Genomic DNA, 25,086 nt, shown 5'->3' on the forward strand with positions numbered 1-25,086 from the left:
GACATTTAATAAATATATGTTGATTGGTAGATTATAAAAGCTCAGTCTGGCTACCACATTTTCTGGGGGAAAAAAATCTAAGTATTTTGCATAGATATAGGAGCTATTTTGGAAGAAAAGAGTCTAGGAATTTGTATGCCTAGCAAGCACTGGAAATATGGAAGTCATAAACACTTTCAAGTTTGGATCTAATACTGCAGTGGTATCCAAATATTTTTTATTATACATCCTTATCAGTAAACATGTTTGACCATAAAGTCCAGTATATATGTGCGTGTGTGTGTATAATGTATATAAATTATGTAATCACTATTATATTATGTACCTAATAAAACAAAAATTTTAAGGATGATAACAAAAAAATATTTAAAATTTGTTTTATTTCTGAATTTTCCCTGTATCCTTTCCTCCCATCTGTGTAATAAATACTTTCATCTAAACCAAAAGATAAAGAAGGGGGGAAATGATTCAACCTAAATAACAAATCAAAAATTTCTAAAAATATATAAAATATTACAAATCCATGAACCTCCCACCTCTGCAAAGGAGTGGGAGAGGGGACTTCTCACATCTCTTTTTTTGAAACCATGGTTGTTCTTTGTAGTTTTGAGACATTAATTTTTCATTGGTGGTGGTGGTTGCCATCCTTGTGTATGTTGTGGTTTTTTGTTTGTTTGTTTGTTTGTTTTGCTCTGCCTACTTTTCTATACTTGTCTATATTCATCAGTTTTTTCATTTCTTGCAATGCAAGAATATTCCATTACATTCATATATCACCTTTTTTTTCAGTCATTTTCCATTTGATGGGTGTATACTTTCTTGTTTCTAGCTATTACAAACAGTACTGCTATTTTGACATATCTGGGACTTTTTTTTTTTTTTTAAACTCTTTGTGGTATATGCTTACTAGTAGGATCTCTAGGGCAAAGGGTACTAACATTTGCAGAATTCCAAATCACATTATAAAATATTTATACTAATCTATAGATTTAACAATAATAACCCTAGAGTGCCTGTTTTCTTACAATTGCTTCAACATTGAATATTACTATATTTTATCATTTTTGTCATTTTATTGTTTGCCAGGTAAAACAGTGGAAATATCTTCATATACATAATAATATCTTTTCATTATTGCTATTTCCACTTGATTTATCAGTCTAGTGCTTATACTTCAAAAGTTTGAAGCCCTATTATGTTATCTATACAAGTATTCCCCCTATACCAACTAAAATCCCCGCCTCTCTATGGTTTGGCAGTTGTTATAAGTTATTGTGGCACCAAAACTCATCATCATGTGGTTAACTTGGTGAACTTTTTTGAGTTTAGACAGGTTGGTCCAATACCAAATGTGCCATCCATCATATGGTCCATCCTTGTAACCTCTTCAGCTTAATAGAACATGCCAGGACTTATGCTCCACTGTTACAGCTTTAGAGAATACAGGATCATCTTCATATTATAATGAATCACAGAAGGATGGATTTAATTTTTGACAGTCTTTTTTTTTTTTTTTTAAGTTTTGTGGTTTAGTTGTTATTATTGTTGGATATATTGCTTTTATTTGAACTTATGGAGAGATGATGATTGATTCCATTCTCAGAATGAATCCATATCTTCTCCATATATCTGTATAAAGATGAGCACTTTTGCATATATACAATAGAGGTTCTTAGACTGCTTAAGTCTTCCCTTTTCCTCCTTTGTCTTCTTTTTGGGTTCTCGAGCAAAACAAAAAATATACCAGTCTTGATGTGTTAGTTTAGGGGATATAGTGCTAGACATTAGATCGAGGAAGCCCTGAGTACCAGTTCTTTTTCCGACATAATTAGTGATCCTGGGCAAGTTCCTTAGCCTATTTCAGTCTCGTTATAAGGATTAAATGAGATGGTACAGGTAAACAAACTGCTTTGTAAACTTTAAATGGTAGCTGCTATAATAATAATAATAATAATAATAATAACAACTATTATTTCCAAGACCTAAGGAAATTTGATTGGATTGATATAACTTCCTTTTTAATAACACATTCTGACTGATAATGATTGCTCCTTTCCTTTCTAAATGCTCATAAGGTGTTCTGTTATTGTGTTCCAGAATATGGCTAGGAATAAAAGTCAAATTCCTCAGTCTATAGTTTGAAGAATCCATCTTTTACCTCCCTTTGGAAACTCAGGACATGTCTATTTCCTGTTCTTTATCTTCATGGTTTTTCTGAAACCATGAATAACTCTGTTCAGCAGTTACACAGGCAAGTTCTGTAATAATTTGGGGAATAGTTAAGGGTCTCCTAATTTGCACTTGTTTTTAGCAACTAGATGCCCCCTTATAATCTTAACTCCCTCTTTCTATAAAAAGCCCATAAGGAAAATAGGAATGTAATGATTCTGCTTCCTCTTTGTCATCCTAAACTGCTCTCACTCTAAACAGAAATCTTATCCCTTCTTGGATCATCCTCTTGACTACAATATAGCTAACAAAGCAATTTTTTTTTTTTGTCCTTAGTATTCACTGCTCTCCTTATCCCTAATCCTCTAGCATTCCTGACATTTTTATAGGTCTATGCTATCTTTTGGTATTAATCTGCATTTGGTTGTCCTATTTTTATGTCCCATTTCGTTAATTTTCTTTATCCATTACATCTAATAAATCTTCCGGATCTCATCAGGGTTTGTTGTTGTTCAGTTTTTAGTCATGTCTGACTCTTCATGACCCCATTTGGGATTTCCCTGCTAATGTCTGAAACTGGATTTGAACTCAAGAAGATTAGTCTAGCTGTCCCCATCAGGGTTACTGTCTACCTTATTTAGGTTCTTGTAAGCTTCATTCTTAGATTATTGCAGTCTCCTAGCTAGTCTTGTTGCCTCCAGTATTTTTTCTCTCCCATGCTTGTAAAAACATGTAGGTTTAATCTTTACAGCCCTATCCCAGTCTGGCTTTCCAGATTTAACCTCCATTTGCTTCCTTCCCTGTATAAATGTTCTATTCTAGCCAAACTAGTTTACTCTTGCTTTTCTTGCCTTCCAGTAAAAACATATGAAGTTCTCCACCCTCCTCTTATTCCCATATACATATCTAAATCCTACTCAGCTTTCAAGACCCAACCCTGAACCCACACATTCCTTGAAACCTCCTCTGATTTCCCCAGACAGACGGATTTCTCTTTTAGCTCTTGTGACACTTGATGACACATTTTTTTGTACCACTAATATTTTACCTAACTGTGTTTTGCCATATCTTTTAGTCATTTTATGTATATATCCCCTTCCTTCCTAAATCATATTCTTGTGGAAGACAGGGGTCATTTTACACTTCTTGTTAACTCTGTAATGAGCCTATCTTATTTGATGTGTCATTTGAGCATAACATTGGCCATCAATTTGTACTGAGTATAAAGTAATAAAATTACTTTGTTATTACACTGATTGGGACAGGTGAGCTGTGGGGCCAGCATGACAGGCCACAACAACAACCAGTAGATGAGAATTAGATCGTAGAGACTATACCTTTTTTACTATTTAAAGAATATCTAAAGGCAAAAATAAATTAGCTGGCATTTTCTGCTCACTCATAATATTATTAATTATGGAAATTATTTTATAGAAAGAAGGTGAAAAAAAGAGACTGGTGATATTTCACAGTGGAATAGCTCAATTACCAGGTTCTGATGTTACTGAATAACTTTCTTGTGTGCCTGTGTCAGAAATTGTAGGACCTTTGCGTACAGAATTCTATGTGATAAGTATGTGTGTGCATGCATGTGCTTCAAGCTTCAAGATTTGAGAGCACTTGACAACTTAGTCAAGAGAGGAAGACAAACTCTTGTCCTTGCCTTAGAATGCTGCAGGCTGGTAAGTATGAATAGGATTGGGCCTTAGCATCAGGACCATCCTGAAAAAATTATAAGTGTTCCAGCTGGAAAGGCTTAGCTGTTATACAGTGATTGGCCACTAGGAGAGAGAAGGTTATTTCTGGGCTTCTTTTTAGGTGTTTCTCAATGCAAACTGATGGTCAAATATTTATTGAAAAAATATTTACCATACCCTTTGACCCAGCCATACTACTACTGGGCTTATATCCCAAGGAAATACTAAAGAAGGGAAAGGGACCTGTATGTGCCAAAATGTTTGTGGCAGCCCTTTTCATAGTGGCTAGAAACTGGAAGATGAATGGATGTCCATCAATTGGAGAATGGTTGGGTAGATTATGGTATATGAATGTTATGGAATATTATTGTTCTATAAGAAATGACCAACAGGAGAAATACAGAGAGGCCTGGAGAGACTTACATCAACTGATGCTGAGTGAAACGAGCAGAACCAGAAGATCATTATACACTTCAACAATGACACTGTATGAGGATGTATGCTGATGGAAGTGGATATCTTCAACATAGAGAAGAGCTAATCCAATTCCAATTGATTAATGATGGACAGAATCAGCTACATCCAGAAAAGGGACACTGGGAAATGATTGTAAACTGTTATTTTTACTTTCTGAATCCAATTCTTCCTGTGCAACAAGAGATTCGGTTCTACACACATATATTGTATCTAGAATATACTGTAATATATTTAACATGTATAAGACTGCCTGCTATCTGGGGGAGGGGGTTGGGGGAGGAAGGGAAAAAATCTGAATAGAAGTAAGTGCAAGGGATAATGTGGTAAAAAATTACCCATGCATATGTACTGTCAAAAAAAAAAAGTTATAATTATAAAATAAAATAAAAATTAAATTATAAAAAAAAATTAATAAAATTAAAAAAAAAGAAAAAGAAAAAATATTTACCAGGCTTTGACGGTGTGTAATCAGATATTTCACCCTATGATGAGGCATTAAGCGGAAATTTAGAAGATGTGGTACCATCCTAAAGCAGCTTTCATTCAGAAAAATAACAATTGACTCTTATGAAGTCAGGGAGGGAGATACCGTTCTCAGTGCAAAGAGATTTTATTTGTTAATCTTTGTTTTAAGCAGTAATTGTGTTTTCATATTGTTTGGCCCCTTTCCTCCTTCTACATTATACTCTATCTGTATGTATAGTATTTTTTATCATATCTTCATATGATAATATTTGTTGACTAATTACGCTTTCAAAATGCTATTTTGCATTTTTGCCAAAAAAAAAAAAAAAAAAAAAAAAAAAAAAAGCTATTTTTGCTTTACTTATCTCTTAAGAACCTACATGGCTTGCCAGTAGCTTATACACCAAGTCCTTTGTATGGTTCTCAAGATCTTATTTTAATTAGGAGAAACCATTTCCAATGGCTTCACATAGTTTTTACTGTACTTTTCTCATCATTCTCCACATTTGAAATTTTTTTTTTATTTAGGAATAAACTATTAGTAAACATTATTTTATTCAAAAAATTAAAAAAATCTGTAAAAAAAGCAAAACAACAACAACAACAAAATCTATTGTACTTAACTGGGTAGTATCAATATTGCCCTTTTTGTGTTCCTTTTTGAAGTTCTTTTTGTTTTCTCTTGCTATTTACATTTGTTGGCTCTTTCTTATGTTGTTTCCCACAATAAGAGTACCTTCCCTTCTTCACTTATCAACTTTTAACCATGTTTCAGCACCTTTGGACATAAAAAAACAAACCCAAAAAAACCCATTTGGACATATTTTTAAAAAACACACATTTTATTAAAAATGTATTTATTCATTTCAAGCAAATATTAGGTCCCTCTTTGTGTGAGGTCCTCTAGTAGCTATATTGTAAATTGTTCCTATATTTTAGAAGTGTTCTTTAAGCCATAATATTCCTCATTATGAAATTACATTGGCACTCAGTAATTGGAAAGCCCATATGGGCATGCTTTTTCCAGTGAACTCATCATTGGTATCCTAATGTTTTCTCCTTTCAAAAAGCCAAACAAAGCAAACACCTGGTTCTCTTCAGAGAACTTAGTTATAGGTCTTCATTAAAAATTTAATTCATGTTGACTCAATAAAATCAAATATGTTGTAGGTTTTAATAGGTGGGAGGAGGGAGTAATCCTTTGAAGATCATTTTCTTTTATAATTTCTTTTGTCTTAAGCAGAAATACCATGTTCATATACATCTAGCTAGTCTCCTCCATAGCACCTCTTGCTTAAATTGTGTAAAAGTTGGTAGATTCACAGTGTTGTTTTCTAAATGAAGAAAACAATCAAACCATTATGGAAAGTCAGAGAATGATGAGTTCTTCCAGGTGGGATATGCAAAGGGTTTTAAGTTATTCCTTCTTACTTTTCCATAATAACCTCTTTATAGATCAGGCACTATTTCTATAGGAGCATATGTTTCATAACATCACCTTCTTTAACAGCTGAACCTGAACAGTTTCAGGCACAGAGATGAGAGATCAGTAATTAGAATGTTTTTACTTTTAGACTACTTATTTAGAATATGCTGTTTTTATTATTTTTTTTTTTTTGAAATTGCTTTTTTTGGTTTAAAGTGCTGCCTTAAAAGTACTTGCTGTCTATGTTGAGAAAAAATAGTGTCATTTACTTTTTTATGGAATAGCAAGCCACATACTATTAAGATGGAATGGAGAACTATACACAGTCATTGACTTTTTAATATACTTTTATTTATTTTAATATAAAATATTCAATATAAAAATATCTTAAAAGCACCCGCTATATATAGAACATTATGTCAGGTACTATGTTTAAGACTAAAATTTGATATCACCTTCACCATGAAACCTTACCTGACCTCCCTGTTAAAATGTTGTCACCCTTCAAACTTTGCTGAAGCTTGTTTTTCCCTCTTTCATCATGACAATTATCTAATTCTAACTTGTATCAAAGTTATTTTTGTTCTTGTACTTTCCCTAAGAAGTTTGTAGACACTGTGGACAGAGTTAATGTTTTAATTCCACATAACTTACCACAGTGCTTTGAACTTAATAAACATTATAATTGTGCTGAATGGAATTGTTGAGCTATATGACAAGGTTCCTGATTATATGAATTTTATAGTCAGACATTTTAAAATGAAAAAAACAACTATTAATACTATTTCTTCTTCTCCTCCTCCTCTTTTTTCTCTTCCTCCTTCAAGGCTTTTTGTTGTTGTTTCTGAACTATTTCTGACTGAAACTATTTTTAAAAAAAGCTAAAGTGGGAGATCTTCTAAAATTTAGAATTTTTTGGTGAAAGTCAAACATTTAAAGACTAGTTCCTGGATCTTGGAAGTATGAATGCCAAATATAGAAGAAATCCATTTTAAATTTGTATTATAAACATATATGTACATGTATGTGTATGTATCATACATATGTAATTAGAGGTCTTAGAAATCTGATAATTTTTTTCCTTCATTTTTTTTTTTAATTCATTAACAAAATAACCAGAAATATTGTCATGTTGGCTCCAGGGTATTGAACCTAAAGTCAGGGAGATCTGAGTTCATATCTATCATACTAGCTATGTGACCTTAGATGAATCTTAATTAATAATTATTATATGTAATATATTTACATAGTCAATTATATATATAATTACATATCATATATAATAAATAATTAGTCTCAATTTCTGTTTGCCTCAATTTCCTTAGCTGTAAAATGGGTTTCATAATAGTACCTACCTCCCAGGGTTTTTGTGAGGATCAAATGAGATGATATTGTAAAGTGCTTAGTGCAATTTCCTGGCCACATAAACACTGCTGCTACTGTTCGTTCCTCCTGCTGCTGCTGATAATCATCACTTCATGGAGTAAGAGAAAATCAGAACTGGATTTCTTTTTACATTAATTTTGATGAAAAAAAGCTTTCTGAAATGGGAGCAATTTCAAACCCTACTTTTTTATCCCTATTCCCACTTTCATCTCATCAAAATCATTCTGACTCATCTTAATGCTTCCAAAGTTGTGTCCCATTAGTGGAGGTGAAGAGTCCAAAAAATTTACTGTTATTTGGAAATCCTTTTGTGGGGGATGTTTTCATTGTACACAAGAGTCAACTATCTGGGCTATTATGTGTCTTTCATTTTCACAGTTTCCATATCTTCCATCTTTCTACTTGTCTTAGGGATAAACTCTCTTTCTTTGGCCTCCACTACTCTATAGGTAATGTCATCTATTTTTGTGTCAGACATACCATGTTGAAATCTATAACTTCCAGGAATAAAATCAGTTTGAGATGATTTTGTACTATAGTCAGTGTTTTACAATTAGTTGTCAAGGTTAACTTACACGCCAAAGTTTATAGATCAAGAGAATCCTTTGAGGATGGGAGGTATAGCAGAAGCAATATATTTTCATCAAGACGAATGACTTTGAAAGGAATAGTTTCCAAAATTCATCAAAGAAATAATTTTTTTTTAATTTTTTAAAATTCATTTTTCCAAATTATCCCCTCCCTCCCTCCACTCCCTCCCCCCGATGACAGGTAATCCCATACATTTTACATGTGTTACAATATAACCTAGATACAATATATGTGTGTCAATACCATTTTCTTGTTGCACATTAATTATTAGCTTCCGAAGGTATAAGTAACCTGGGTAGATAGACAGTAGTGCTAACAATTTACATTCACTTCCCAGTGTTCCTTTTCTGGGTGTAGTTATTTCTGTCCATCATTGATCAACTGGAAGTGAGTTGGAAAAGAAATAATTTTAATTTGATAATGTGCAACATAATCAGTAAACTTACCTAATTTTAAATAACTTTCACTCCATGTAAATTGCTCTTCAATTACCAAGTCAAGATAAAGCTTTAACATTTCTTTAGAAATATTTTTAAAGATGAAATAATTAATTCTCCTTTCTTTTTCACAATATTTTCCAATGTTCTTTTTAAAAGACATACACACCCACATAGGGGGGGAATCTATTTATCTGTGATTTATGGTTTGAATATTCCATAAAATTCTGTATTTTGTCTCCTAGATTTATCATACTTGCTAATTTGTAGTGTATCCATGGATTTTTAGGTTATGAAATGAAATCATTAGCCTTTTGAAGCTTAGCAAAACTGATCAGCTCCTTTGCTGGAAATACAGCTGATGTGAGAAACATTTGGGGCATCATTCAATAAGTTATAATGTTCTTTTATATGATGTTGAACTCATGCAGTGGTATGACTCGTTTTTTATATTGAGAGTTCTGACATAGGAAGAATTCTTCTGTATTTATCTAAAAAATCCTTCTGCTGTTACTTTATTATTATTATTTTTGCTGAGGCAGTTGGGGTTAAGTGACTTGCCCAGAGTCACACAGCTAGGAAGTAATTGTCTGAGGCCATATTTGAACTCAGGTCCTCTTGATGTCAGGGCTGGTTCTCTATCCACTAGGCCATCTAGCTGCCTCTACTTTATTATTTTTGACAAAGAAAATATTGTATAATTTACCTTAACTCTTCTTCTCCTTTTGGATCATCATTTTTGCAACCTTTTTCTCTGATTACTCCTGCCTATACTGAGTCCTCTGATGATTGTCACTTCCTGTCATAGCAAATATTTTAGCACTTTGTTAAAAGTTAACTTTTTTTTTTCAGTTAGTAATCATTATTGTTGTTTTAATTCTGAGTCATGTAATATTGTGTTGGTTGTTTTTATTAAAAAAAATTCTATTTTGTTTTGAAAGGGGCTGATAACATTAGGAAATACTGGAGTCGCTACTACCAAGGATCTCAAGGGGTAATATTTGTATTAGACAGTGCTGCTTCGGAAGAGGAACTAGAAACCTCTAGAAAAGAACTACATTCAGCTCTTCAGCACCCACAGTTATGTACTTTGCCATTTTTAATATTGGCCAATCATCAAGACAAGCCAGCTGCTCGATCAGTACAAGAGGTATGTCTTTTTTACTAGGGTAGTACTGGATATACTAATTTTTTTTATGTTTGCCTCACCAAATTGAAATATTGGAATATTTGCCTTACCAAATTAAAAGATGTATATGCTTTTGTATATATTTTAATATATCCTTTATCTTGTTAGCAAAAACCTAGAATGATCTGATATGTCTTTATTCCCTCTGCTTTTACAAACATCTGTTTCAATAAGAAAAGAATTATCTAGCAGCTTATTGAGACTAAAACAGCGTCAGGGTGAACTTTTTGTTTTTCCCTTTGAAGGCATATTTACCTTCTAAAGTATTGTTTTTATACCCAAGTTTTTATGTTATATGCTTATAACTGTTTAAGTTATACATGAAAACTATCACTATGCTGCCTCATCTAAAACTAAGCTTCTTTCCTTTATAGGCTAAACTATATTTTTTTTCCCTTGGCTTCTGTACCAACCAGTGAATCTTAAAATGGTCTATTATCTTCCTCATTTTGTTTTTCATAGATTAATATATTCATACTATATAATTAAGGCCAGGTTTTGGTAGACATAGTGTTTCATACAATAAATATATATATATATTTTTTATTTTTATTTTTATTTTTTTTCTGAGGATGGGGTTAAGTGACTTTCCCAGGGTTCATACAATATATTTTTGATTTATGATTTGAAATAATCTGACATTAGCAGTAGTAAATGATGAGATCCTAGTAACTGGGTCCAATTGGCAAAGAGGGACTGAAGCATTGATGAAATTGTTCCCTGGGGCAGGTAAAGAAAGAACTGTGATAGAGATGAATTTAGCCTTGTGGTCCTACTCTCTTTGCAGGTCATCCAGTCAGAGATCCAAGTTATATCACAACCCTGAGGTCTACCCCCTGTGCAGGTTGTGGGCAGCCTCCCTTGCTTTGTTTCACTAGAAATCTGAGTCATGTCGCCAATGTTAAATTTCATCTGTAAATTTGTCCCTGTTTCACGCCAGCTTTGTTCAGTCCCTCTTGGGAGGGACTGCCTCATGATGTCTCTTCCTTCACTCTTCCCCCATGCCAGGTTGTATGTCTCCTCTCAAACCCCCACCATGCCTTATGGTATCTTTTTCCTTCTTATCGCTAATTCTTTTAGGGTGCTGCCAGTTAAGGACATCCTCCAACTTTATGGGCTACTTCTTTCTCCTGGCATTAGGAACTCATGGTTATTATTATACTAAACTCTTTCCTTGCTATGTTCTCTCCCAACTCTTTCATATTAACCATTTTTTGTGTCTGTAACTTCTTTTACTAAGTAAAGCTACTTTTTGTCAAGGAGAATTGCAATTGTGAAGACTTTGCATTATTAAACCCCAATGTGTAGTGCTCTTCTAAATCATCATTTGTTGCTGACTACATCAGTAAAGAGCTAGTGAAATCATAATTTTTATTGTATTTTGTTGTGTTTTACCTATTAATTTTTAGGATGCTTCTTTTTTTTATTGTGAAAATTACTTTTCAAGTAATTTTGAAAGAAAATAACAAGAATGATACTATAGGTTATAATATGAAAATGGAGCCAAAAGTCAAGAACATTTTAAATTTTTTAACATTTTAAAGTTTTAATTCAGTCAGTTCTATATTATAGTATGTTCAGTGACTACTGGGCAATCTGCAAAACAGGAATTATATTATTTTCATGCTATGTCAATTATGATTGATTTGGATATTGTACTTTGAAGTTGTGAAGTGCTATTGACGCAGTACCATATTTATAATGTCTAATTTTAAAAGATTTTTAATGAATGCATATATGGAGAAGCTCTGTGCACTAAATATACTTGAATAACATATTGCCTCATCAGGTATAAAGCCAATTTTTAATATGTTGTTTTAATTTACAAATATGAAAAGCTCTTCATAATTATGTATCATAATATTATACAAAAAAGTGAAATTTTGGGAATCATCTTGATGAGGAGTAAATGGAGGCTCTAAGCTGAGATGGATCAGCTCTTCTCCTCGTGGGTCTGATTAACCTCTCTTTCCTTCCCCAGAGTAACCAAGGGCAGGTCCGGTAGAGAATGAATTCGCTACTCAATGCTGTATCAAAACAAAGTCTTTATTGATAGTAAAGGGATAGACAGGCATTTGGCCTCCAGAAAAGCCAAACTGCCTGGCAAGGGGACGCCAGTTGGTGTGCACAAGGCAGGTGTGGACTGAGTGTGAGGATTCCATTTTTAGAACTTTCTTTTATACATAACTAGGGTCATAAAACAACGTTTGCACCTAGATGTTATCCAAGAAGTTCAGGAGATATTTGTAAATAAGATAGAATTTCTCTTAATCATTTGTATCTCAAATTATCTCCTTTTAACCTCTCCCCTCTCCCAAGAAAAGAATTTCCCTGTTAATTATTTTTATCTTGAACTATCTCTTTTTTCGACCTTATCTATCTGAATTTTAATTCTTGATGTGATTGTAATCCTTCTTTGGGACCTTAGCTGATTCATTAACTTCTTAGCATTTTTTTTTTTTTTTTTTTTTTTTTTGCCATGTAGAAAGGAGATAGTTAATGATTTGGGATAACTGTGTTGTTCAGTTTGTTACTGGCTATTAAATAATATTCAGTTGTAATATAAAGTTCAGTTAGTTGAAAAATGCATTTATTTTAGTGTTCATTTTGGTGATAGTTATGCTTAACAATTATTTTCTTAGAAAACCTGTCTCAACCTCTTTTCCTGAGAACTGTTCCCTTAGTACTTGTCTGTAATTATTTAAGCCAAGGGAAATGTTCTAGTTAAATACTATGCATTTTTAAAGGAAAATGGCCATTTAGAAATTGTGAGACTTTTGTAGTTGAAAAACTAGATTTTGATTATTCATAATTATACATTTTTCTTAATAAGTGAGATAAATGTGTCATTTAAATCCAATAAGAAACTCTCACTCAAGACTAATTTTTTTTTAATTTTAATTTTATTTTATAATTATAACATTTTTTGACAGTATATATGCATGGGTAATTTTTTACAACATTATCCCTTGCACTTACTTCTATTCAGATTTTTTCCCTTCCTCCCCCAACCCCCTCCCCCAGATGGCAAGCAGTCTTATATATGTTAAATATATTACAGTATATTCTAGATACAATATATGTGTGTAGAATCGAATTTTTTGTTGCACAGGAAGAATTGGATTCAGAAAGACTAATTTTCAGAAGTAAAATCAATAAAATTGGAAAAAGGAAATTTTAAACAAAAAAATTAATTATATGCCTTATATGTATCTAGGTCACTTCTTAGTCTAAGAAATTCTCATTTTTCCCCTTGTTTAAATATTCTTAATGTTCTTTGATGGTAAATTTCTTATTAAAGTATATAGGAACTTGCTCTGAAAATCATCCATGTGTCTCATACATAGAAAAATTATTTAGCTATAATTTTTTTCTTCCTTTCATTTGTATCAGTTATTGAAGAAGGGACCCCAAAACTCAAAAACTACTCGAAGGAGAAAATCTTCAACTCTGCCTCTCTAGGGAAATAAGACAGATTCATTCTGTTATCTAAGTGGGATTTGTTTAGTCCTGAGCAAAAGAATTCCAACCCTATTGAATTCAAGAAACTCATTCAATTCTATTCAAATTCCAGCTCAAGGTGATACCTGTAGATGAGCCAATTTGGGACTCCACTTACTAGCCCCCTTTAGCTTGTAGCCAAAGCTCCTATTATAAAAGCCAATCTAAAATCCTCTCTTTGCAGAGGGTCTAAACATGCCATGCTATGCCATGCCATGCCAAGGAGGCCTCTGCCCACTCAATAATATTCTTTTCCAGTGCTACCCTCTCTTTACCCTCACCTGTTTCCCTAAAGAGACTTTATGCCTCTCTACCAGGATTTCTAACCTTACTTCCCAATCCCTACAATAAACCTCTTTTATCAATCTAGATTTTGGGAATTGTTAATTCCTTTACAGAGAATCCCAGCACCGCAAGAAAGGGGTTCCCCAAAACTCCCTACCTTTGTGCCAAATCCCAAGGGGTTGCAGGGAAGCCAAACCTCTCCATTTGATTCCTTGAACCCCCAACCTACCACTAGACCTTATCCTTTAACTCCCTGACTACCAAAAACCCTAATCTCATTTTGGTTCTCTAAATCTAGACCTTATCATTTGATTCCCTATGAAAAGAAACCCCAAAACTTAAACCTCATCATATTTTTGGTTCCCATACCGGGAGCCCCCAAAACTAGACTTCACCTCATCATTATGACAGCTTAGCTCAATTTTTGTCTGTGCATAATTTGCTAATTAGCATCAAAATCCCACATTTGTCTAAAATGAAGTATTTGTTTTGACTTAGTTAATTTGTTTAAGCTTTATATTATATGAGCATTTGATTTACAACATTTCATTATTGGGATGTATGTAAAATTTTATAATTTATCTCTCTACCTTTGGGGAAGTACCATAAAGTTTTTCTACTTTTCATTATGTTTGACATCGAAACTGTACATACAACATACATACATATCTCTGCAGACTATGTTATTTATGTATTAGTAAAATTAATGTAGGAATATAATTTTAAAATTAAATAACATCTTCACTTCCAGAATAATAGGGAAGGAATGACTTTCAAATATATCTGTGAGGACTATTTCCAAAGTCTTTATTTGTCATTTAATTTAGAACTGAAATGTTACTTCATTACATTTAATAAACAATTAATGCTTATATCTCAAAACTTAAGTATATTAGAATATGCACCTGTTAAATGTGTGGTATTTTGAAATTTCGATCTTTGCAAAATATCTCACTGGGAATTGTAGGCCAATGCTATTCTTGGTGTGTTCTGAGTTTTATTCTTTCAGAACAATGGAAAAATACCTTCAGTTTACATAAGAATTATGAACAATTGTTTGATCCAATTAAGGAGACAATGAGTCATAAAGACTTATTGGTTATTTCTGATTAAATTGTTACATTCTGTGCTCACTGCATAATACAGCATTGCACAATTATTTATGCTGTCTTTGGAGTAGAAGGGTATACACCCCTTTAAAGAATTTATTGGCATTATTTAATGAGGATATCACTGATTTCACGAAGACAGTGAAATCTGAGGGAAGAAATTTAATTATTATAGAGGTATTCCCTGAGTTTAAAGAGATTGAAAATTTCCAGGGCTGTATTCATTTTAATGCTCTGAGTGCTCCTGAGTAGAAATATTTGCATGGAACACTAAAAAAGGACAATAGTTTAAATTACTATATAATCCAAAGTCAGAGGGCAGCATGCCCAATTATTTTGTTGCCATTTCCAAATACAAGTGCAATCTTGTAGAAGACATATTTTCCCTTTATGTAATACCTAGAAGACCAACTTTTAACCTTATCAGATTAAAAAATAGGCATTTTATATTTTTATATATATTTATTTATTAAAGTTATGTTGTACACACACATTGTTAAAATGCACAGTGGGGATCTACGTTTTAAATAAATTATCATACTATGTTTGTTTGCTTTTTAATAACAAAAGCCCTAGGAAGATGAACACCCTTTATTAAACTGTCTAAAGGCCAAACACTCTCCACAACAGATGTTTGTTGCATTTACTTTGGGGAAGTGTAGTTGCCACAGCTTTCAAAATTTACTTTTATCAGACTTTTTTTTTTTTTCCATTTTATATTACTTACCATTGAAATCTTTGCCTACTTTGAATGTGCTATCTTGACTCATTAAGAAAAGTAAACAATGGAATTGGAAAAACTTGGTAATGAGAAATTGTTATTGTACCTTGATGGGTTGTTTATTTGTATTGAATTGTAATTGTATCTAATTTTTTTTTTTTTAAACAACTCCCATAGGAGTGCATACTTCAGTTCTGAAGTTATTTAAGAGATGAGGGGGAATTTTATGAAAAGTTGATATAGAGGCCAATAAATGCAACTACAGCACTCCTTAGTTGGCTTTTTCTGAATGTGACTATTTCATCTCCTATTTTAAAAAATATGAAATTTAAATTGTGTTTTATATATTAGAAAATATATGGAAATGACTATTCAGGTATTTTATTCACGTTAATATTTGCTTCTCCCAAACTCAGATGTTTAACCTTTTCAGTACTGATGCATCAAATTACTGAATTATTTGCAAATAGACAATTTTGTGTTATTCCTAACATTAGCATGAAAGTTGTAAAGCCTTGATATTTAAGGCATAATGGATGAATGATTAAATTGGTTATTTAGTTCATTAGTTGTAGGATAGAAAATTCAGTCACTAAATTAAGATGTCCTCATAAAACTAGAATTTAACTTGTGACCATGCCATTCCTCAATTTTCATTCAATTAACAATGAATTTTAGTACTATCTGTTATGACAAGGAAATTTACTTATTTGTGAAGCTAATACTAGATGATAAATTTGAATAGAAATTGTATACAAATGTGAGAATTTTACATGTCTACAAAAATATAAACCTTGCCAATTTTTAAAATCTTGGACTTAATTTTAGATTTTTAAAAACAGATAGAACTTTATATTCATTACATCCTGAGTAGCTTGCCTAATTCTCACATTTTTATAATCATAAAATTGCCTTTGGGAGGAATACTAACATTCTTTTCAAGGATATTTATCCATTACTCTTAATGTATACACATTAGTCTTTCTATCTTGTTATCCTTCCCTTTTTTCAATGTCAGAGACAGTGTTTTGATTTTGAGATATTAGACCATGGTATTTATATCCCTGAATAATAAAGGATTCATATACCTAGATTTTTAGAAAGTATTTTTACAGCATAATTTTAGTGTGGTAGCTATGTAAACAATGAAATGCAAATTCCTCCCCCACAGTATTACATGATAAATCTCTAATAGAAAATACAAAGTTGTATTTATTCTTTTTCAAGTCTCATTCATTAAAACTATATCCTCTTAGAAGAAAGGAAGAATATACTTTCTCGTAACTTTATTTCTTGTGAAATTATCTGTAACACTCTTATTGTGAATCTCCTGCATCTTCCAAGTATCATGAACTGCTCCTCATCTGCTTTCTAGAATGCTGATTTGATTTCAGAGAAAGTCGTGTACATACCTATTGTGTGAGCAGTTTGAAAATTCCCTTATGGGATATGCACTTATTTTTAAATGATATAGGAGTAATGTATATACTATTTTTAGGACATTCAATATAGATGTGTACTGTACATCCACAATTAAGTATTGGAGAACAACATCCTCATCTGTTTCATCTACAAAATTTTTCTGTGATATACTGAAGCATGATGGCACCTTTGAAAAGAAGCTATATTAAGAAGTCTTTGACTTGGTTGATGCCAAATTTTGTTTATTGACATAATTGAACAACTTTTAGATCAGAGTAGTTAGCCAAAGTAATATCACCTGACTCTTTTCCCTTTCTATAACCTCTGAAAAACTTCATCTTTTCACCTGGTTTCAGTTATTCTAAGCCTGCCTCTTAACTCTGTTTCTGTATTTCTTGCCTTCTATACAAACAATGCATATACAATACATGTAACACCAATGCCTAGAACCTTTCAATATTTGATCAACAAATCAAAAATCTACCATATGCACAGGAACTATGTTAGATACTCTCTGGGAATAAGGCTAAGTGGTGGCTTTTGCTCTCAATAAATTTACAGGCTCTTTGGAAAAATAATAATATACCTCTCTGATTTTAGAATCTAAAATTAGAATGAATGTTGATGATCAGCCTGTTCAATATCTTAAATTTAAATATTGGGAAATTGTACCACTGAGAAGATAACATATTTGCCTAGGGTCATATAACTCATAACCTCTAGGATTTAAGGATAGGGCCTCTATCCCAAAGAAATACTGAGGAGGGGAAAGGGACCTGTATGTGCCAAAATGTTTGTAGCAGCCCTTTTCATAGTGGCCAGAAACTGGAAGATGAATGGATGTCCATCAATTGGAGAATGGTTGGGTAAATTGTGGTATATGAAGGTTATGGAATATTATTGTTCTGAAAGAAATGACCAACAGGAGGAATACAGAGAGGATTGGAGAGACTTACATCAACTGATGCTGAGTGAAATGAAAAGAACCAGAAGATCGCTGTACACTTCAACAACAATACTGTATGAGGATGTATTCTGATGGAAGTGGAAATCTTCAACATAAAGAAGATCCAAATTACTTCCAGTTGATCAATGATGGACAAAAACAACTACACCCAGAGAAGGAACACTGGGAAGTGAATGTAAATTGTTAGCACTACTGTCTATCTACACTAGGTTATTTATACCTTTGGAATCTAATACTTAATGTGCAACAAGAAAATGGTATTTACACACATATATTGTATCTAGGTTATATTGTAACACATGTAAAATGTATGGGATTGCCTGTCATGGGGGGAGGGAGTGGAGGGAGGGAGGGGATAATTTGGAAAAATGAATACAAGGGATAATTTACTGTCAAAAAAAATTTATAAATAAAAAAAAAAAAAAAAAAAAAAGGATAGGGCCTCTGTGTTCAAGCCTGTGTGCTTACTGGCATTACTGAACCACTTGTAGTGCTGTAATCTTCTTTTAAATTAATTAATTAAATTAATTTTTACTAAAAGTTCATGCATAGGTAATTTCCCAGCATTGACAATTGCAAAAACTTTTGCTTCAATTTTTCCCCTCCTTCCCCTGACCCCTTCCCCCAGATGGCAGGTTGACCAATACATGTTAAATATGTTAAAGTGTAAGTTAAACACAATATATGTATACATATATCCAAACAGTTATTTTGCTGTACAAAAAGAATCGGACTTTGAAGCAATGTACAATTAGCCTGTGAAGGAAATAAAAAATGTAGGCAGACAAAAATAGAGGGATTAGGAATTCTATGTAGTGGTTCACACTCATTACCCTGAGTTCTTTTGCTGGTGTAGCTGGTTCAGTTCATTACTGTTCTATTGGAACTGATTTGGTTCATCTCGTTGGAGAATTGATCATCATATAGTGTTGTTGTTGAAGTATACAACAATCTCCTGGTCCTGCTCATTTCACTCAGCATCAGTTCATGTAAGTCTCTCCAGGCCTTTCTGAAATCATCCTGCTGGTCATTTCTTATAGAACAATAATATTCCATAATATTCATATACCATAATTTATTCAACCATTCTCCAATTGATGGGCATCCACTCAGTTTCCAGTTTCTGGACACTACAAAAAGAGTTGTCACAAACATTCTTGCACATACAGGTCCCTTTCCCTTCTTTAAAATCTCTTTGGGATATAAGCCCAGCAATAACGCTGCTGGATCAAAGTTGTATGATAGTGCTTTAATCTTGACCCTCCCTTTTAGATTTCCCCTCAATATCAACAATAGCTACTTCCAGTTAGTATCTCCTGAGTTTTATCAATAATATCGATTTTTTCCTGATTATCAGTTTAACAAATTGATAACCTCCTTAATTTTGCTAACCAGCTAACATTAGTTGCTGAAGATAAAACATTAGCTTTTATGGAGAAATATTTATAGAAAAGATACAGTAAGAATCAAAAAAAACAAAACTCCTTTCCTCTTTCACTTTCCCTCTGGTCCTTTCTATCACTTTGATCTCCAGTGGGGGTGAGGTGAAGGTCCGATGTGGCAGAAGTGATGAAACAAATTGCTGTCATATTTATCAGACAAAGTGTCTTAGTTGCTAGGCTGAGTTAAAGAGATCATTCTTTAGAGCTATATAAGCTAGGACTGCTGACATGTTCTACTGGCTTTCCTAATCTTTTGAAGCTCACAAGGTCATTCTGTCCTCAATTCTCCTTTACCTGAGAACTAGAAAGAATAGACACAAGGGGTAGGTGGCTCAGTAGACAGAGTGCTGGACCTGGAAGCCAGCAAGACTTGATACTCAAATCCTGCCTCAAATACTTACTGAACTTGAACATCAGCAGCCTCAGTTTCCTTCTCTTTAAAATGAGGTTAATAATAGCACCCATCCCACAAGGTTATTGTAAGGATCAAATGAGATAATGCACAATAAAAATATTTCATGAAGCTTAGAATGCTATATACTTGCTAATTATTAATATGACAGATGCAGAGTCCACATAGGCACCATATTTTCCAGCCCCAGTGGTACCTGCAGGCTCAGGATACAAAATCTCTCCTGAACCAGATACTATTTCTTGTTTCATTTGCCACCAGGGGAGATACAGATAGATTTGGTCCATAAGTATGTTTTGTATATATATTCATTTCAAAATCCAAAGCCAATTAAAATTAAGTTTTTATTTATCATATAGATAAGGTAAGAAATCATCATGAATACCAGTGCATGCTATAAATTAGGGTGAAGACTTCTCTGTGTTTTAGGTTATTATCAATTTCCAGCAGCAAGTTCCTTAAACAGCCTTGTTGCCTGACTCCAGTCAGGGTCTCCTGCACATTTTCAGGGAGGTTAGGCCCTCATTGCTCAGTCCTCTTTGTTCAAGTTTTATTTATATCATTGTCTTCATCTTCTTTCAATATCATTTTCATCATTAGGTGAACATTTTGTGCTCACTATGGATGATGTAAACACAAAAGGTAAATGGTCTCTACTCTTACAATCTAGTGAAGAAGGCAATATTAAATATTTAGGTACATACAAAACACCAGCCAACAAAAGGTCATCTCAGAACATCATATCTCTCTAGCAGCTTGTCAGTCATGAAAGGCCTCCCTTAGAGCTGATGCTTGAGCTGATTTTGAGGAAAGATAATTGTCTTGTGAAAATGTTTGTGATGTACATTTGCAAGTCATCTTCATATGAAGGGATAATTGAAGTTATGGATGCTGATGAGGCTACTAAATATGAGAGTTTTAAGAGAAAAAGATACATACAGGCCAGAGTTTTGTTGGTATTGATTCAGGAGGAAAAAAAGTGAGTGTTCTGAAATGGACAAACTGGTTGGTGTTTGTCTTTTGTTTTTGATGAGGACCGGTGACATCACAGGTAATGTTTTGATTTGCCTATAAATTGGATAGTTTTCTGTAAGTATCAATGATTTGACTCTTCTGTTCAATCAGCTTGAGGAAGCCTCCTGTTGCCTCTAAGGCAACTATTGCAAACTATTCTACTGAGCTTTTAAATAAGTTCACAACCTCGCTCCAACCTTAGTTTTTATCTTCTTTAGATATTACTCTTCTTCCTGGACTTGATTCAGCAAAACTGCCTTCTTTCTGTTTTGTACATCATAAACTTTTATACTGTCTCGTATGCCTAGAAGGCATTCCTTCTTTGTTCAGTCCTATCTTACTCTTCATAACCTTGGGCTTTTCTTGGCAAAGATACTGGAGTGGTTTGTCATTTTTTTCTCCAACTCATTTTACAGATGAGGAAACTGAGGCAAAAAGATTTAAAGGATCACAGAGCTAGTAAGTATCTGAGGCTGTATTTGAACTCATGAAGATGAGTCTTCCTGACTTCTCTCCACCTATTCCTTCCTTACCTCTACTATACAGAATCCTTTTATTCCCTTCAGATAGAACATAAACACTACTTCTTTAGGTCTTCCCAACATTGGTGTCTTCTCCCCCAAGCTACCTTATATTGTTTATATTTATTCATCTTATATTTGTGATGTATATGTATGTGCACATGCACATATGTATACATATATGGAGATGTGGATTGGGGGTTTTGTGTACATCCTTCCAACTGTCTGTCTGCTTGTCTATACACATTTCTTATCTCCTTATTAGAATATCAGGTCTTTTAGAGTAGGGATTATTTTATTCTTTGTACTTGAATCCCTAGAACCTGGCACATAGTTAAGTGTTTAATAAGTATTTGTTGAATTATTAATATTAATTATAATGATAATTTTTGTTATTTAGCAATAATCATAAATTGGATCAACTGATCTCATAAGTTCCTTCTAGCTCTAAAATTCTACTATTTTTTACTTCTTTCTCAGGTACTAACCACCGAAAACCGGTGGATACAGCTTTGATAGAGTATATATATGCACACATTGACACATTCTCTCTCTCTCCCTCTCTCTCTCTCTCCCTCTCTCTCTCTCTCTCTCTGTATATATATATTATATATAGATATATAGATATAGATATATATAGATATATATATATCCACCTATTCTATGTTTTGTGAATATTTAAGTATTTTCTTGGAGCAGCTAGCTAGCATAGTGGAGATAGTGTTTTCCTCTGTTTCCTCATCTGTCAAATGAGTTAGAAAACAAAATGGCAAACGGAGAAACCTCAAATGTTCTTGAAGGTTCCAGATTGTACTGAATTATACCAATAAAGTATTTTGCTTATATTTATCCTAATATCTTTTAGATTATAATCAGCATTGAAACAATACTGGCTATTGTTCCTTTTTTGCCTCTCTTTGTTCTTTATGGTCTGTAAGTGTTGATTAATAAACACATTTTCTTTTGGTTGCTTACTTAGATTTGATCTAATTTGGGGATATTCTGTACTGTGTTGTTATAGAAGTTTTCTTTCCATCTTTCAAGAATGTATGATAGAAAATAGAGCACTGTAGTACAATGAACTCAAGTTTAATTCAAGTGAATTTCATCTTTCAATTTAGAGGAAAAGTGTTTAAAGTAATGTTTCTATGTGGGCTTAATATTTAGAAAGAATTAGAAAGTTTTAAAATTTGATTTTATGTGAATATCTAGTTTTCTTTAATAATAACAATTAAAGATAAGATTCCATAATCATTTTGTGTTGTATTCAAGTCTTTATTTTTCATATTTTCACATTTTTTGGCTAATTTAATTTTTTTTAACATTTTAGAAATTATAGTAATTTAGAAGTCACTTTTTCAACTTTATATTTAGTTAAAAATTTAGTTATGTGAATAGCAGTTATTCTGAAGATATAAAGATTTTGAAGTCAGAATGTAGGTGCTATTTCATTAGTTGTTAGATTCTCCCCTCCCCTTTTTTTCCTGGCAAAAGAAAACTGAGACAGTCAGAACACATTCCATAGCTTACAAAGTTAATAAAACATTTGTCCAGTTAAATTAATTTGAAAATAGGCACATAGTTAACGTTGGTACGGTACTTTGAAGATAAAAAGCACAATAAGTGTTGGTTATTATAATTATGATAATTATTATCATTATTATTATTACATAGTGTCTGCTTGAAAATATCCTTGGTTACTCTGGGATGGTTGAGACTAATGAGAGAGGTTAATCTGCTGGAGTTTATCCAGAACTAAGGGTCTGAGACACAGTGGGCTCAAGTTTTTATCAAGGGAATCTGTTGTTTTGTGTGCTTTTATTTTTTCTTTAAAGCCCTGAAGAGTGAACTTCCTAATGAACTTTTAACTGAAGTATCAGGATTCTTTTTTTAATCTCTCAGACACTGTACTTTGTTTGACAGGTTTACTAAAAATGAATTGGATACAAATAGAAACTTCCACAGTTTAAAAGATTTAAACAACCTAGAATTTCTAAATCTTTTTCAACCTATTTAGGGAAATGTAAAATCCTAATTAAAATTTAATACAACAATTCAAATGGCAAAAAAAAAAAAAAATTACAAAACTGGTTACCATAATTGATTCTATGAATTATTCAGGAAATAAGAGATCTGAAATTAAGTTAAATAATCTTTTAAATGGGGGGGGGGCACTTTGGGATTAAACAGGTGTTTTTTTTTTTTTTTTTTTTTTTTAAGAACAAAATGTTTTACAAAATATTGTAAATATTGCTATCCCATGCCAAAGAGGGAAAGAAAATGTTCAAGCTGTACTTGGACTAATAAGAGCCCACTAGTAAGAGATCCGGGAGTCTCTCTCCCTTGGTAATCAGTGAGACATCAGTGACAGGTTTGAAGAAGACATTCCCCAATATTATTGCAGACAAAGTAATGAAGGATCTCCTGGGAATGAAAAGAGAAAAGGTGCCTGGAGCCAATGAATTACAATTGACAACCTACAGGCAGTTGAAGAACCAATTGCTCCAGTGATTGCAAAGCTATTCATAATGTGCAGCAGACAGAGAGAAGCAGGAGAAACAATGCCTCAGTTCCACTATAATGCTTCATGAGAATAGAAAGAGAGAGAACCCTAAGAGCTACTGACCCTGAGACCAATTTCCAGGCAGCTGCACAAACTATATCCTGTAATTAAAGGTTCTGACCAGTAATCACAGCAATGCCAGACTACTACAAGTCCAGCTAACTAGCTTGCTTTACAATTAGGAAAACACCCTTAAAGTTTACAAAAAAAAAAAAAAATCATTGAAAAGGTATTTTGACTGTGACTTTGGAGGGGAAAACTTGCCAGTTAATGCAAAAGTTGAAATCTTAATAATTTTGACTTTTTAAAAGATTATTTTAAAGAAAGACTACTGCTTTTGTCTTTTAATGGAAGAAGACTGATAATTGGGAACAAACTTTTTCTGCTTGTTTTTTTCCTAGTTTTTAACCACTAAAAGTTTTTTTATATGATGGTGCTGAAAGAATGCCTTTAAAGGATCTCTTGTGTGTAATTGTTGTTTTTAGCTATATGTTGCAAATTTTCCGTGTGATAGTTGAAATTTTAGCTGACCCTGGGTCATTGTAATACTACAGATTTATCACCTGCTGACCCACTCCAGATTTAGGTTGGCAGATCCTCAAATAATAGACACATTGGGCCTTTGGTTATAGGCAGTGTACCTTGATTAGCTGGCATATCCCTTGATATCCCTTGAATGGCCTTCTTGAATGTAGCTTCATGCTTAGGCTCAGGAAAAATATTTTATTGCAAGGTATTTATTAAAAGACTGTTACAGATATCTCCTTAAGTATTTCCCAACATTCTAGCATTCATGTCTTTCTAATATACTGTCAACAGGTCTTTCTACTTACAGCATCCGAACTCATTATTAGTGTGACACTGTTCTAGTCTATCATCACTCAGTCTTTAAAAAAAAAAAAATCTTGTGATAATTATGCCTATCTAAATAACTTTTATATATGGCTATTCTGTTGTTTAGTTATTTGCAGTCATGTCTGATGCCTCATTGTCTCATTTTGGAGTTTTCTTGGCAAAGATACTGGAGTGGTTTGCTATTTCCTTGTACATCTCATTTACAGATGAGGACACTTAGGCAAACAGGATTAAGTGATTTGCCTAGCAAGAAAGTGACTGGGGTCAGATTTGAATTCAGGAACATGAGTCTTTCTGACTCCAGGACCCACACTATCAGCTGTTCTATCTACTGGCCCTGTATATGGATATAAGTAGCTATTATCGAAATATCCTGGTCAGTGCCATATATACATACATATGTATGTATATATGGAAGGATGTAATGCTATGAGTAA

At 33.0% G+C, this 25,086-nt stretch overlaps 1 protein-coding gene across 18 annotated transcripts in view; it reads left to right on the forward strand.

The window, feature by feature from the left end:
- ARL15 (ARF like GTPase 15) overlaps nucleotides 1–25,086 on the forward strand; it is a 574,803-nt gene that overhangs the window by 304,998 nt on the left and 244,719 nt on the right. For all 18 annotated transcript variants that reach the window (XM_074282526.1, XM_074282520.1, XM_074282522.1 and 15 more), the window contains one exon: nucleotides 9,590–9,798. In XM_074282526.1, coding sequence (XP_074138627.1) covers nucleotides 9,590–9,798 — 209 coding nt within the window. The remainder of the gene's footprint in view (nucleotides 1–9,589; nucleotides 9,799–25,086) is intronic.

The sequence above is a fragment of the Sminthopsis crassicaudata genome, chromosome 1, assembly GCF_048593235.1.
Source record: "Sminthopsis crassicaudata isolate SCR6 chromosome 1, ASM4859323v1, whole genome shotgun sequence".
NCBI lineage: Eukaryota > Metazoa > Chordata > Mammalia > Dasyuromorphia > Dasyuridae > Sminthopsis > Sminthopsis crassicaudata.